This window comes from Staurois parvus, unplaced genomic scaffold (assembly GCF_062004578.1).
Source record: "Staurois parvus isolate SC_StPar_1 unplaced genomic scaffold, SC_StPar_1.0 ptg000397l, whole genome shotgun sequence".
Taxonomy (NCBI): Eukaryota; Metazoa; Chordata; class Amphibia; order Anura; family Ranidae; genus Staurois; species Staurois parvus.
Genome location: NW_028318193.1, coordinates 328,698 through 343,839, shown reverse-complemented (window position 1 = coordinate 343,839; position 15,142 = coordinate 328,698). Strand labels below are relative to the sequence as shown.

Sequence of the window (15,142 nt, the reverse complement as noted above, 5' to 3'; positions counted from 1 at the left end):
TGATGGTGATCAGGAATATTGGTGCAAGCTCCACTGGTCTGGTCATACTGGGGACTAGTGTGGTAGCAATCAGGAACACCGCTGCTGACAAACACTGGTCAGGTGACACTGGGACTGGTGTAGTGACAATCGGGAATACCATTGCTGTCTTTCACTGATGTACTGACATTGTAACTGGTATGACAGTGACCAGGGATACTGTAACTGGTGTGGCAGTGATTAGTGATGATATGACTAGTGTAGAGGTGGTCGTGGAAATTGTAACTGGCGTGGCAGTGATCAGGAACAATATGACTGATGGACGGTGATTAGGGACAAAATGACTGGTGTCCGTTTACACTGCCATCCAATCTGATCTGCCCAGGCAGAGGGGAATGGATCCCCATCCCTTCCTTTTTAGCAGATCAGATTGGATGTAGATGTCCAATTACACCCTCCATGCCATAGAGGTGAATAGAGGATCTGATTTGGTCCACCTGAAAAACAGACAGGTGCACTTGATCAGACTAATAAATATATATATATATATATATATATATATATATATATATATATATATATACACACACAGTGAAGGAAATAAGTATTTGATCCCCTGCAGATTTTGAATGTTTGCCCACTCACAAAGAACTGATCGGTCTAAAAATAGAATGGTAGGTGTATTGTAACACCGAGAGACAGATTAGCAACAAAAAATCAAAAGAAATGCATGTCTATCAAATTATGCACTGATTTGCATGTCTATGAGGGAAATAAGTATTTGATCCCCTATCATTCAGCAGGATTTCTGGCTACCAGGTGTCTTTCATACAGGTAATAAGCTGAGATTAGAAGCAGTCTCTTAATCTAATTTTTTTTTCTGTATAAAAGACACCTGTCCACAGGAGCAATCAAACAATCAGATTCCAAACTCTCCACCATGGCAAAGACCAAAGAGCTGTCCAAGGATATCAGGGACAAGATTGTAGACATACACAAGGCTGGACTGGGCTACCAAACTATCGCCAAGCAGCTTGGTGAGAAGGTGACAATAGTTGGTGCAATCATTCGCAAATGAAAGAAAAACAAAACAACTGTCAGTCTCCCTAGGTCTGGTGCACCATGCAAGATCTCACCTTGTGGAGTGTCAATGATCATGAGAACAGTGAGAAATCATCCCAAAACTACATGTGAGGATCTTGTCAATGATCTCCAGGCAGGTGGGACCACAGTCACCAAGAAAACAATTGGTAACACACTATGCCGACAAGGATTGAAATCCTGCAGTGCCCGCAAGGTCGCTCTGCTCAAGAAAGCACATGTCCAGGCTCATCTGAAGTTTGCCACTGAACATCTGAATGATGCACAGGAGGACTGGTTGAAAGTGTTGTGGTCAGATGAGACCAAAACCGAGCTCTTTGGCATCAACTCAACTCGCCGTGTTTGGAGGATGAGGAGGAACTGTCAAACATGGTGGTGGAAACATTCTGCTTTGGGGGTGTTTTTCTGCTAAGGGGACAGGACTACTGCACCTCATCAAAAGGGACGATGGACGGGACAATGTGCTGTCAAATCTTGCGTGAGAACCTTCTTCCCTCAGGCATTGAAAATGGGTTGTGAATGGGTGTTCCAGCATGACAATGACCCAAAACATACGGCCAAGGCAATAAAGAATCACATTAAGGTCCTGGAGTGGCCTAGCCAGTCTCCAGACCTTAATCCAATTGAAAATCTTTGGAGGGAGTTGAACGTTCGATTTGCCAAACATCAGCCACCAAACCTTAGTGACTTGAAGAGGATCTGCCAAGAGGAGTGGGCCAAAATCCCTCCTGAGATGTGTGCAAACCTGGTGGCCAACTACAGGAAACGTCTGACCTCTGTGACATGCATTTCTTTTGAATTTTTTGTCATTCTGTCTCTCAGTGTTACAATACACCTACCATTCGATTTTTAGACTGATCATTTCTTTGTGAGTGGGCAAACATTCAAAATCAGCAGGGGATCAAATACTTATTTCTTTCACTGTATATATATATATATATGTGGGTTTTTTTTTCAATTTTTACAGTATTTTATTTTTTTTAATACATGATCTGATAGAAGCTGTACAGTGTTACCACAGTATTACTCTAGGGAAGTGATTGGTATTTTTTTTTCATTATGATTGCTTATACAGCCATGATGGCTGTGTAAACAATCATTTCATCATTTGTGACCAATCACAGAGCTCACAGTAGTTCTGAATGGCTGAATCAATCACAGCCATCTTTACTATTGATTGATTGATTGGTCACAGTAATCACATGGTATCAAGGAGGAGCCTCACTGATTGGTACTGAGATCAGTGATCTGCTTTGTCCAGTGATCACACCATTGCATGCCCCCAGGAGCGCACAGCAGGCACAGTTCTGAGCAGTGGCTGGGTGGGAAGTGGTCAAAGGGGAACATACGTATATAAAAATTAATTGAAACGTTATTCACTTTAAGGTCACCACAATGACATGATGGCACTCATTGCAGTTGGAATAAAGAGGTTTAATCTTTACTAATAGAAAATGTTTTTTGCTGTAAGAATGGTATACAGCATATTAATTCAAAAAAGGATTGGATGCATAACTTAAAGTACAAATATTAAATGGCTTCTTATATTACTACTAATACAGAAAGGCATTTTCTGCTTTGTAACAAGCTGGATCATGCTTTATAAAGGTTTGTTTGCTTTCCTCTGGATCAGTGAAGGGTTCATCTTCTGAAGTCTTTTACTTTTTTACCTATCTATTAATTTACTTTTTTCTTAATGGTTGAACTTGGGGGCATGTGTCTTTTTCCAGTCTAGCTAACTATTTAACTATCTGTCTATGCAACCATCTGTCTAAGGAAAATGTTGTCAGATCTTGTCACAGTACCATGCTTTTAAAGTATCTCTTGCCTGAATTATTATATCCTAACATATATGCAATATAATTGACATTTCTCAGATCTGAACTTTTTAATGTTATAATCTTTTATGAAGTTATTAATTTGATTTTTTACAGCCAAAAATGTAACAGATGAAAAACCTACAAGAAAGAAGCACAGAGGTATATATATATATATATATTTTGTTTTTGCAACAAAATGTGTATCAACATACTGTAACTAATGTTATATTTGGTGCATTGATTTGTTTGTTATTGTGCTTGTAGCTGCAGTAAATGTAACTGAAGAGAAAACTATAAAAGATAAAGTCAAAGGTATAATAACTATAAACAATGCATGCACTTTCTAAATTTATCAGACTAATGAAGAAAATTACCCCAAAAAATGACATTGGATTGCAACAAGATCATTGCTAATGCTGAAATTAAAAAATAAATTGGTTTATTAACATTCACATGCTTGTCTGGATATGTGGCTTTGAACCTCTTCAATAGTTTATGACCCAATACAACTGCTAGTAGGGTTCTTCAAATGTAGATGCCATAATTCTTTATTTTTTTAAGTTAAATGTTTTTGGACAAGTGCTACTCCAAATATACCTAGGTAGTTTGGGATGTAGCTGTAATTTGTATTGGACAGAAGTGTATACCCACATTCACATATTCAAATCCATATTCTCATACTTATAAATTGTTGATGTTTTACATTATCTAAGCGCTGTTTTAAAATTATATTAGTATAATACAAGTTAGAAAATTAAAGGTCTAATATATTGCTTACTCCTTCTTAAGAACCTGCTAAAGAACCTGAGAAGAAAAAAGCAAAGAAGGAAAAAGAAAAGAAGAAAGTTAAAGGTCAGTTTAGGCTTTGGTTGATTATTATTTACATGTATATTCTATTTCAAAAGGCAATAACAAAAAATGTTTTAGTCAAATTCAGTCAAGAAAATATAATAGTGTGTAGTTTAACATGCTTATAAATCACCCTATCCTCGAATAAGAGAGGTTGTGTACTGAAGTTTAAAGAATTTAATAAAGCATATGAACAATAAGCACAGTAGCCAGCACAATGTAAAACAACATACTGTATGATGAAAACAAAACACAACATTGTATCTATTACTAAGCAAATTTGTGTGGTCAAATTGCTAAACTACTACAGCAAGATGCAGCTGGCCACATTTTGTAGCATTACTTCTCAATGTGAAAGCAGAGTTCCACTCAAAAGTTCCACTCTGCTTATTGGCCTCCTCCTCCCCTCCACTGCCATATTTGGCACCTTTTGGGGGGGGAGCGGGTACCTGGTTTTGACAGATACCCACTCCCACTTCCAGCTCTGTTCACCGTCTCGAAGTGAGCCGGAAGTTCAGCCCCCTCCTCCTTCACGCAGTCTCCTGGGAACTTTCACAGGTCCCAGGAGACTGCCGGACCAATTAGGAAGTGCAGCGTGACTCGCACATGTGCAGTGGGCACCAGACTGTGGAGCGGCAAGCTGTCACAGCCTGGTGCCCACAGTTGAGATGTCGGCGTCGTGGAGGAGAGAAGGGACTGCGTGGGAGAAAACATCACTGGGCTTTGGGACAGGTAAGTGTGTGTTTATTAAAACTCAGCAGCTACAGTTTTTGTATCTGCTGACTTTTAATAAACACAAAACCACTGGAACTCCACTTTAAGCTGTTGTACAAGTAGCAGAATATAGACGTAAAAGGTCCAGCTGTTGCTCAGTTATATGTACTATGTTCAGTAATGACAACTGGCTACTTTATAAAGTTTTTCTGTAAACATTATTGTTATGGAAAAACAAAAATAAAACAATGCTGAGAGCATGACAGCATGAATGTTCTCTTTAAAGTGTTACTAAAGTAAAAAAAAAAAATATTTTAAATTAAAATAATAAATATGTTATACTTACTGATTGTTGCTCTGTGCATTTTATTGTACAGAGCATCCATGATCTGCCTCTTCTTAGATCCCCCGCCAGCGATCTTGGCTCCACCTCTTCTTCATGTGTCCCCATAGCAAGCCATTTGCTATGAAGGCACACAGGGGTCTATTCACTAAAGCTAGAGAGTGCAAAATCAGGTTCACTTCTGAATAAAAACCATTCAGGTTAATCAGTTAATCTTTAATTCAGTTAAATCTTTGGCAATAAAACTTGGAAGCTGATTGGTTTCTATGCAGAAGTCAGCCTAATTTTGCACTCTCCATCTTTAGCAAATAAACCCCACAGTGTCTGCATGCTTCTGAGCTGTATGTCTTTGGATCCACGCTCAATAGACTTGCACAGGGGGACTTAATCCCCCACTTCTTCATCACTGGATTTTACTGAAAGCAGCAGGAGCCAATGGCTGTGTGAAGAGGAAGAGAGGGGAGAATACATGCAGCCATGCACAGTGCTGGGTCTCTTCTCCCCTCTCTTCCCCTTCACACAGGGAAGTGGGTGAGGGCAGAGAAATATAAAACATTTTTTACTTTAATATAAGGAATGCATTAAGGTAAAAAGGTTATTAGCTTTAGTATCACTTTAACTAATATTTATTTGTAATAACTGCACTAATACATCTAAAGATGGCCATAGATGGCTAAAACTTTTGCCAGTTTCAACTGAACTGGCCAAATTTCGATCAATCTATGACCGTTCTTGTTAAAGAGCTGTAGATTTAATGATCCACAGCTTTTGAACCAGCTTGTTGGAAAATTTGGCAATTTGATCAGTGCATTCTGATGGTGGAGAAGTCCCTATCATCAGAATACAATGCTACAACTGAGAGGATTTCCCCTTCCACCTCAATTGTGTGGATGGGGGAGTCCATTCAGTTCTTTTTTTTTTTTTTATCAGCTCAGTGGCTGATCAAAAAAACTGATGTAAGTATGGTCAGCTTAACACTGCCATAGGTCTGTTTTAAACCTGGCCCCTCTCCAGCTACTTTTTAAAATTTGGGACAAAGTGGCAAAGGGTTAAAATCCCTTTCAACTGTTGAATTCAGTCTGTGTCATCACTTCCTATTTACTTGACAAGTCTCTGAACAGGAAGCAAGGGGAACTCTCAGAGATAGCGATAAAAACATTTTTTCTTGTATGGTGGGAATGGTTTTGAACCTCTGTCATGTTTTCATTACTGTTTGTATCCCTATTAGGACTCTCTGTGCTTCCCATCAAGGTGATGGGTGTCAGAAAGTGAACGTGAAACAAAATCTTAATGATTAAGTTGCAGACAGCTTTCTAAATCGTGACAGTAAAATGCTCAAAATGGGGACACTGATAAAACTGATGAAATTACACAAAAGTGCTTTTTCAGTCCCTATCATCCTCACTTCTCAATTTCCACAAACTGCAAAAAATAAAGGATGGCCTTTAAAAATGAAGAGGTCCCCACAAAGCCCTTGAATCCTTACATTTCTGTAGGAGTAATCCTATTTCTATATGGCACTGACTCACATGTATTTGTATACCTTTTATTAATTGTAGTGGTGTTACTTGGTAAGCACCTCGGTTTTTCCCCTGCCTGACAAGCTTCTTCCCATGTATTTACTAAGTATGCTACATGACAATTTCTATTATAAAAGATGACTCAATGCCTCCATCTAAGACATTTTCATTTTCACTGTTGGACACACTGTGTGGAATATTTCCTTACTAATGCAACTGTTTAGAACCCTTGTATCATTTTCTCATGTGTTCTCAAAGGAAATTTGGGTGCACACAAATCCATACAATTTATTGAAAGACCTAGAGTATCTTTCCTGTTGAGAATAATGTATCATGCTCCTAATAAATAAAATGCACTCAGCATCAGGACAGGAGGTTTGGGAATTACTTAGGACCTGGCCAACAGTAAATAGAAGCCAGTCCAACTCCTCATCTCTCTCTCTCTGACCTGCCCATACTTCATCCCTCTCTCTGGTCCCTGCAGTCACTATCCCTTCTTCCCATTCAAGAACCTCTATCAGACCCATTCACCCATCATTACTATATCCTGTCAATTGTGTCTTCTACAATCCTCTGTTTTGACCTCCTTTTATTGGATAAGTCTAGTATCTCTTACTTCCAGCTTCCCTACCATCAGCTGTCCTTTCCTTATTCTCTTGTAATTCTCCTTCCCAATGCCTTTCCCTCCCTCCTCACTGTTTGTCCCCTGCAAATTATGAATACAAATTATGAATCAAAAACATTTCAACATGGTTACTTCCATTATTAAATCATTTTCTTTCTCATGCTTTTTCCTTAATTTTTCTACCCATAATCTTTCCCTCTGTATGTTTTTAAAGTGCTTGCCTACCATACACCCTCTCTCCATCCATTTACCCACCCATTCTCCAGGTTGAAAATTGTAAAAGTTTTCTAAAATGATCCAGAGTGTATATATGACAGATCTCCCTCAAATTTGTGGAGACCATAAAATACAATCATAGACACAGCTCACGGTTTAGCAACAGTAATTTGCATAGTGTGTTCTTGTGTAAATTAAGAATGCAGAAGTTTTAACCTGTCATGTATTCACCACAGAGGAGAATGAGGCCAGTCCTGCATTCTTTACTATGCATGATGACTGTCAGGAACTGTAGGGTTTAAAGTGACTCTAAAATCTAGGTTAAAAAAGATAATGCTTTTCTAGTATGTATTCTTAAACTTTGTCGGTCTGATCCAACTTTCTGTTTGAGGGTGCCTACATTCTCCCCTCTGTATGTAGGAGCATGGCCACCCTACCTTGCAGTCTCCCAATATGGCCTAGGGACTGTGAACTACAGACTATGGCATTTGTAGTGTGCATAGAGCAGTACACATGACAGCAGCTTACATGTACTGATCATCCAAACAAATTGGAGTGAATGGGAAAAGGAGAGGTTTGAGAGCTCACAAAGGACACCACAAGGAGGCAGTAACACACTTTCATGAAAAACAGATTATAGGGCTATTAAGTATTAGATGTGTATGGATTATTTTTTGAGAATAATTATATCATTTAGTGTCACTTTAAGCTTCATCGTAGAAGATACAGGAATTTACATTGCTCTGGTCCCCATCATAAATCTTCATATCAAACCATCACATGCATTATGCCTCCTAGTTTCAAAAACAGAATGAATCTGTTTAAAGTTCAAATAAAAAAAATTGTACAAGAAACTGAAATGCATTTCTTCAGATGCTAGGCAGTGTTTTGTAGACTAAATCCTGTCCTACATAAAAACCAACAATTTATCATGAAGCTTTTCTTTTTTGCTTTGATCTTTAAAAGGATTTAACTTTCTTAACAACTTTTTTAAAATATTTCACTGAAAGCATTTTGCATTCATTGAATTTTGTTATCTATAGTGATGTACATTGACTCTGCTTTTTGAAATGATTAACATTTAACAATAGTTAGCAGAATCTGTAATACAATGATTTCAGTCAAACAGAAATGTTGACCCATTACTGCCAAGCACAAATTCATATCTCTTCCAGATGGAAAGTAGCTTTAAAACCCTTATCCAGTGTCCTTTTGTGTGTTAAAATAAAGCTATTCATTTGTACTAAGCAATAGGCAACTTGCTCTAATTAAAAGTGAACATTATAAAGAAACCTATTAAGAACATGTATTTGTTAAAACTTTAAAGGCAACTTTGTCTTTATTAAATTTTGCATTAGGTTTTACAGAGCAAAACAAAAGGAATAATGATAACATATACATCAAGTAAATATACAGAAATCACAAATGTGGAGGTGATCCACGAGAATAAGTGCAAATAGGTCCATACAACAAAAAGATGAAAGGATAAACAGCATTTGCTATTTGTTATTTGTAACAGAGTTATACAAAAGGAAAAAAATATAGTTTCAAAAGGTAGTATCCCTGGGTGACACTTGGGAAGCAAAAAGTAATACCTCTGTATAACTCAGTATATAAACCCAATTAGGAAAAAAGATAAAGGAGTACAGAAAGAAAAGAGAAGAGATTAGCAAGTCATAAAGACAGTAAAGAACAGGAAGGTAGAGGGTCGGGAGGTGGGGACGGCAAGGATCAGAATCAAAGTGTTCACCGCTAGGACCCCATGGATGTGACCCAGTGGCACGTAACCAAACTGGTGGTTGTTCCAAAATGAGTCGGGTAGACGGGGCACAATTCTCGGAGAGTCGCAGAGGAGGAGAAATAGAGCCAGGCCGACCACAGTAACTTGTGTTTTCATAGGTATCATTGGCAAATGCCAACATTTCCTCCATACGCTAGATATCATTAAGTGCAGAAACCCACATCGGGGAGTAGTCATTTTCCAAAAAAAGGATATCAATTGGCGAGCCGCAGATAGAAACGCAACAAACTTTTATTTCGTGCTGGCAGTGTGCCCGGTAATATGGAGAGGAGAGCAATCTCCGGTGACGAGGCCAAGGACCCGCCATAGATCCTGTTATATACATCAAAAGGTTGACTCCAAAAGGGTTGTATTAGGTTACAATCCCACCAAATGTGGAGCTGAGTACTGACAGCTTCAGCACAGCACCAGCCAGGGGTGGGCTGACAACTCATGGGGCCCCCGGGCAATAGGGGATCATGGAGCCCCTTGTCCTTGCCAAAACTCAAAAAAGCCTATGAAAAAGGTACCAGGGGCATCTCATGGGGCCCCCTACTGACACTGGGCCCTCAGGCAGTGCCCGAGTTTCCAAATGGTCAGTCTGCCCCTGGCGCCAGCAGACATCGGATGTAGAAGGAAATAATTTGTGTAGGGAGAAGGGGTCCCTATACCAGCGAGAAAGGAGCTTAACGTTCTTTTCCTGTGAATAACAGGAAATAGATGATTTATGAGTGAAATGGAACAGCGTAGACCAGTCCTCAGCTGAAATGTCTCTACCTAGGTCTTGAGCCAATGCCCTAGTAAAGGTGGGCAGTTCAGAGTGAAGAGCATTGTGCAGTACTTTGTAGAGGGAAGCCAAAATATATCTCGGTGGTTCCGAGAGGGAACACAACCGCTCAAACTCATAGAGCGAACAATAAATGTGGGAGGTAGAATATAAGTGTTTGCAGAATGAGGATAATTGTAAAGTGGTCAAGTAGTCCCTAGGGCCTCCCTGAAGAAGCAGAAGACCCATCTGGAGGCAAACAAAGTCCCGAGCTATGGGCCATGAGGTACGCAAAAAGGGACCGATAGCAGAGAATCCCATTCTTTCTGGAAGAGTGGGGTTATCAAACAAGGATGATATCGGTGAGGGATCAGAAGATAAAAGTGTAAGGACACCCCATTTTATACCAAAGCCGTAGCACAACCACAGTCAATGGGGACAGGCCGGAGAAATGCTGTAAGTCTTGGCCATAACCCCATGGTAGGGCTCGAAGATCAACCTGGGATAGATCTTGTTCTATCATGCAAGAGGCCTTACGGAAGGGTCTGGGAAACCAGTCAAGCATCTGGGCCAGTAACGCGGCTCTATAATATAGCTCAAAGTTGGGAAAACCCACCCCTCCCCCAAGTTTCGGATAAGTAAGTAACCTATACTTTAACCTTGAGAACCCTCCATGCCAGATAAATCTGATCAAAATAGAATGCAGAGAGAGAAAAAAACTCCTAGTTATAGAGATCGGTACAGTCTGGAAAACATACAGCAACTTAGGTAAGGTATCCATCTTAAGGGTGTTAATGCGTCCGAACAAGGGCAAAGCAGAAGCCCCCCACAAAGCCAAATCTTTACGTAAACATGAAAGCAGGGATAAATAATTAAGGGAATATAGACCATTAAGATCTGAGGAAATCAAGACCCCAAGATACATAATGGCCTTTGGTCACCATTGAAAAGAGAAATAGTGAGATAAGTGGCTGTTGCATGTAAATCCGAAGGTCATCTGCGTATAGAGATAGTTTATGATGGGAGGAGGGATTGTGGATGCCCAAAATCGAGTCGTTGGCTTGTATGGCATTCCTGAGGTGTTCCATAACCAAAACAAAAAGAAGGGTAAAGGGGGGGCAGCCCTGTCTGTTCCCGTTCGATATGGGGAAGGACAAAGAAACCATACCATTCACTAGGACAGACGCCAAAGGATGAGAAAGAGGGACATAATCTTAGCAAGAAAGCTTGAACCCAGACCTATCTGCTCTAGGGTAAGGCATAGAAAACGCCAGTCAACACGATCGAATGCCTTCTCAGCATAAAATGAAAGGAGACAAGTCTTTAAGCCACATTGCTTGATGTAAGAGATAAGATGGATTGTTTTAGAAGTATTATCCCTAGCTTCTCGACCGGTGATGAAGCCAACTTGATCATGGTGGATCAAAATTGGTAAAAAGGGGGAGAGGCGGTTTGCTAGACGTTTCACAAAAAGATTAACATCTAAGTTAAGTAGGGAGATTGGGCAATAGCTACCACAAAGAGAGGGGTCCTTACCTGGCTTAATAATGACTGAAATATTGGAAGACAATAAAGCTGAAGAGGGCATCTTAGAGTCGTCAATGAGATTAAAAGCAAGGGCTAAAAGCGGGGCTAGTTGGGTGGTGAATGTTTTATAAAATCTCGGGGTAAACCCGTACGGGCCCGGACACTTTCCAATTTTAAGGGCTTTGACTGCTTCGAGAACTTCCGTAATCGAGAAGGGCTACTCTAAATTCAGAGCATCCTGGACATCCAGGACCGGTAACGTTATCTCCATAATATATTAGGGCATAGTCGGGAGATAGGAATCAGGAGGAGCAGCGGAATTCGCAGAGGACAAATTATAAAGTTGAGAATAATAGTGACCAAATGTGGAAGAAATTCTTTTGTTGTGATAAAGTTTGGCATTGTCAGGTGCTTTAATATGTTGGATCGGCCGACGGGATGGTCGAGGATGAAGTACATGAGCCAGGGGTTGGCCACATTTGTTAGCTAAGAAATAATGAGTGTTGCATGCTTTGTCGCATGCAACAAGGGTGGAGGAATCTAAGAGATGGAGTAAGTCCCTGCAGGCATTAGATAGGTCCACTGCAAGCAGCGGGTCCACTGTGCACTTGTGGGAGGATTCTAAATGCACGATGAGTGAAAATAACCAATGCATCTCTGCCGTGTGAGCCTTTTTTAAGCAAGAGCCATGTTTAATAAGAACCCCTCTAAGAACACATTTAATGGTCTCCCATTGAATAAGGGGGCCTGTAGTGTCCAATGCATGATCAAGAACAAAGTCATGGATAGTCTTCATGACCTCCGCGACACATAAGAAGTCTTTGAGCAGGGTATCATTCAAGCGCCACAAGAAGTATGGTCGGTCACGAATCGTAAGATGGATTGGGGCATGGTCTGACCATAAGAAATGATATACATGGCTATAAGATGCATGGGCTGCACAATAAAAACTATAATCACACTCCGAGGGGTGTTGGACACACCAAACATCCACTAAGTGCAGTTCATGGAAACACGATTTAATTTGAGTTAAGACCAAAGAGGAGAGAGAAGATTTGCATGCAGAAGTGTCCAGGCCAGGGGAAAGAGCTAGATTGAAATCCCCCCAACAATGAAACAAGGAGCCCCAAAAGCAGATAGCTCAGAATGAACCGCTCAAGGAAATGGACCCTGATCCTGATTAGGAGTGTAAACGTTTGCCACTGTAAAGACAAAATCTTGATATTTCAATTTAAGGAAAAGGTAGCGACCAGCTGGATCAACCAGGGAGTCCAGGACCTCCGGATCAAAGGTATGATGAAAGGCCACGGACACCCCCCTAGACCTTGCCTTTGGGTTAGTACTATGATACCATTGAGTATAGTAACGATTGCGGAGGACTTGGATACCATCTGAGTGAAAATGAGTCTCATGTAGGAGCAGAATCTGTGTTCTGTGTTTGTGAAAATGGTAGAGCAACTGGCTCTGCTTCTCTGGAATATTAAAGCCCCTTCAGTTAATAGAGGAAAAATTAATCAGGGTCATGTTCATCCAAGGTAAAACAAGATAGGAAAATTGTGAGTCACAGACAGTGCTTCGCCAAGCCACTCTCGACTCCCGAAGAGAGAAGAAAAAAGAACAATAAGAGAGAGAAAGAAAAGGAGATTAAAGAAGGCACTATCGGAAAATAAATGCAAAGCTAAGAGAGGAAGATCAGAGGAAGGAGAAAAGTAAGAAGGAACTAATGTACAGGCAAACTGTCGAAAAAACATACAGTGTTTCAAGACACAGTACACTGAAGGCCTAGGTGGGGAACGTCAGAGGCATATGTATCTGGTCCCGACTGAGGCCTCCCGCAGGGAAATATTAACCATGAGGGAGGTCACTCCCATATAAGAGCGATCCCCCCCTACAAAATATAGTCAGTAAACCCTCAAACAGGCATGAAAAAATAAACCATCTCCCCTGTCAAGAAAGCATAGCCCAGTAATAAAGGGGAGGCATCCCCCACATAAAAGAAAAAGGCACGAATGGACAGACAGGGAGAAGGCCCAAAGCCCTTAAGACTGTAGTTGAAGGCGTCCCCGGATGCCCCAGGAAATGTCAGTCGGGGGACTGGGAACCAACCTCAAGCCACAGTCCCAGAGCATAAAAAGAAACAGGCACAAATCCAATTCACAAATCAAACAAGAATAACAAACAGTGTGTATGCAATAAAATTAAGAGCAAAAATACAGCCAGATATCCCGGGACTAAATACCATATGTAAAGGTCCGGGGCCTTGCAAAGTATGGAAATGAGGAAAAGGGGAGAGGCCTCCCAATATATGTGGATAGAGGATCAGTCCTCTGGTATCTTCTAGGAGGAAGATCTGGAGTGCTTCTTCTTTCGATCAGACCACTGCCAGGATGCAGAAAATGGGAGGCCGTAAGTGGGAAGCTGGAGGGGTCAGTCCGGGAGGGACAACTGGGGTAGCTCAAATGTGCTGAGAAATGTGTACAAGTCCCCGAGGGTGCGGAAAAGTGTAGATTTGCTGTTCTGTGAAGCCCTGGGTTGAAAGGGGAACAGCCACTGGTAGCGAATATGCTTCTCTTGTAACAACTGAGTGAGAGGACGCAGGGCCCTATGCATGGTTAGAGTCTAACGGGAGAGGTCAGGGAGGAGCATCACCTGCACTTCTTTGAATAAGGTGGTATCCTGCATGCTGGCCGCACGCATGATGGCGTCCTTGACCTTGAAGTAGTGGACCCTGCATAAGATATCACGAACAAAAGATGGATCAGGGTTCCTGGGGCCCAGCGTGCAATGTACGCGGTCCTGTTCAATATAAGTATCTTTAGGTTGCTGCAGTAGTTGATTAAATATGGCGGTAACCACTGCGACTAAGTCCTTAGGTTCAATGGATTCTGGTGAGCCCCGGATCCAAAATATTATAACGGCGGTTCCTGTTCTCAATGTCATCTTGTTGGTACATGAGCTGTTGTATTAGGACTATATGGGAGTTAAGGGTCTCTTTATGGGATTGTAAGGCATTGCATAGGCCGTTGGCGGTATTTTAAATCTTTTCCATACGCAAACAAATATCTTGCTTAAGATCAGAGATTTCTCCCCCCATTGCGGAAGAACTCAAACTCGGGGGGTGGAGCCTAACCCTGGCGGCTGACGAGAGCCCGATGTAGGAGCTCTCGGGCAAGCTCCTTCACCCACCTCCCCAAACCCCTACCTGTGATGTGGAGCTGCGGTGCGGTGGTCCCCCTTGGATGGATGGAGGAACCCTGCGGGAGAGCTGAGTTGTGAGAAGGGATCCGGCTCCGGTGCTCGGGGTGAAGGTGTGTCGGGCAGCGGGGAGACAAGGTGGAGCGGTGCAGACACGTGACCGGCCGCTAAGCACCACTGGGAAACCAGGAAGCCGGCCGGTGTTTGGTGCAGAGAGAGAGGAGCTGATCGGCTTGTGGATCTACCCCTTGGTGCACGGCTGCAGACCCAATACCTGGTCCCCTGTTATAGCGCCGATAGTCTGGTGCCCTGCTAATAGGCTCACTGCTCGGAGCTCTGCATCCTAGCCCAGTGCTCAGAATCCTGTCAGCCGGTTTCTACCTGGAGCTCTGTCTGCCGGCTTGTTAGCTGGGATCTTGACCGTTGCTGGACTGCTGGGGGCTGTGCTGGTCGGTCCGTTGTTTGGGGCCCTGCTGGTTGGCCCATTGCTCTGAGTCCTGCTTCTGAAGGAGGAGAGACACGGGGGATTGGAGAGAGAAAGGAGGAGGATTCTTTTTGGAGGAACCCCTAAAATGATCACACTGCCCAGCTGAAGGACAGAGAGGAATGCTGGTTGGGCCCCGAGAAGAAGAGAGACACGAGCAGGGTGAGTGACTCTGACCGAGTCTCAACAAAATTATGTGCTTCCTGTGGGCTGTTGGGAGAGG

At 41.9% G+C, this 15,142-nt stretch overlaps 1 protein-coding gene across 50 annotated transcripts in view; it reads left to right on the top strand.

Annotated features, from left to right (window-relative positions):
* Nucleotides 1-15,142, top strand: part of TRDN (triadin) — a 974,263-nt gene that overhangs the window by 907,202 nt on the left and 51,919 nt on the right. For 48 of the 50 annotated variants that reach the window (XM_089686429.1, XM_089686384.1, XM_089686382.1 and 45 more), the window contains 3 exons: nucleotides 3,015-3,059; nucleotides 3,165-3,212; nucleotides 3,690-3,752. In XM_089686429.1, coding sequence (XP_089542555.1) covers nucleotides 3,015-3,059; nucleotides 3,165-3,212; nucleotides 3,690-3,752 — 156 coding nt within the window. The remainder of the gene's footprint in view (nucleotides 1-3,014; nucleotides 3,060-3,164; nucleotides 3,213-3,689; nucleotides 3,753-15,142) is intronic. The other 2 variants (XM_089686403.1, XM_089686421.1) reach the window with 2 other exon arrangements.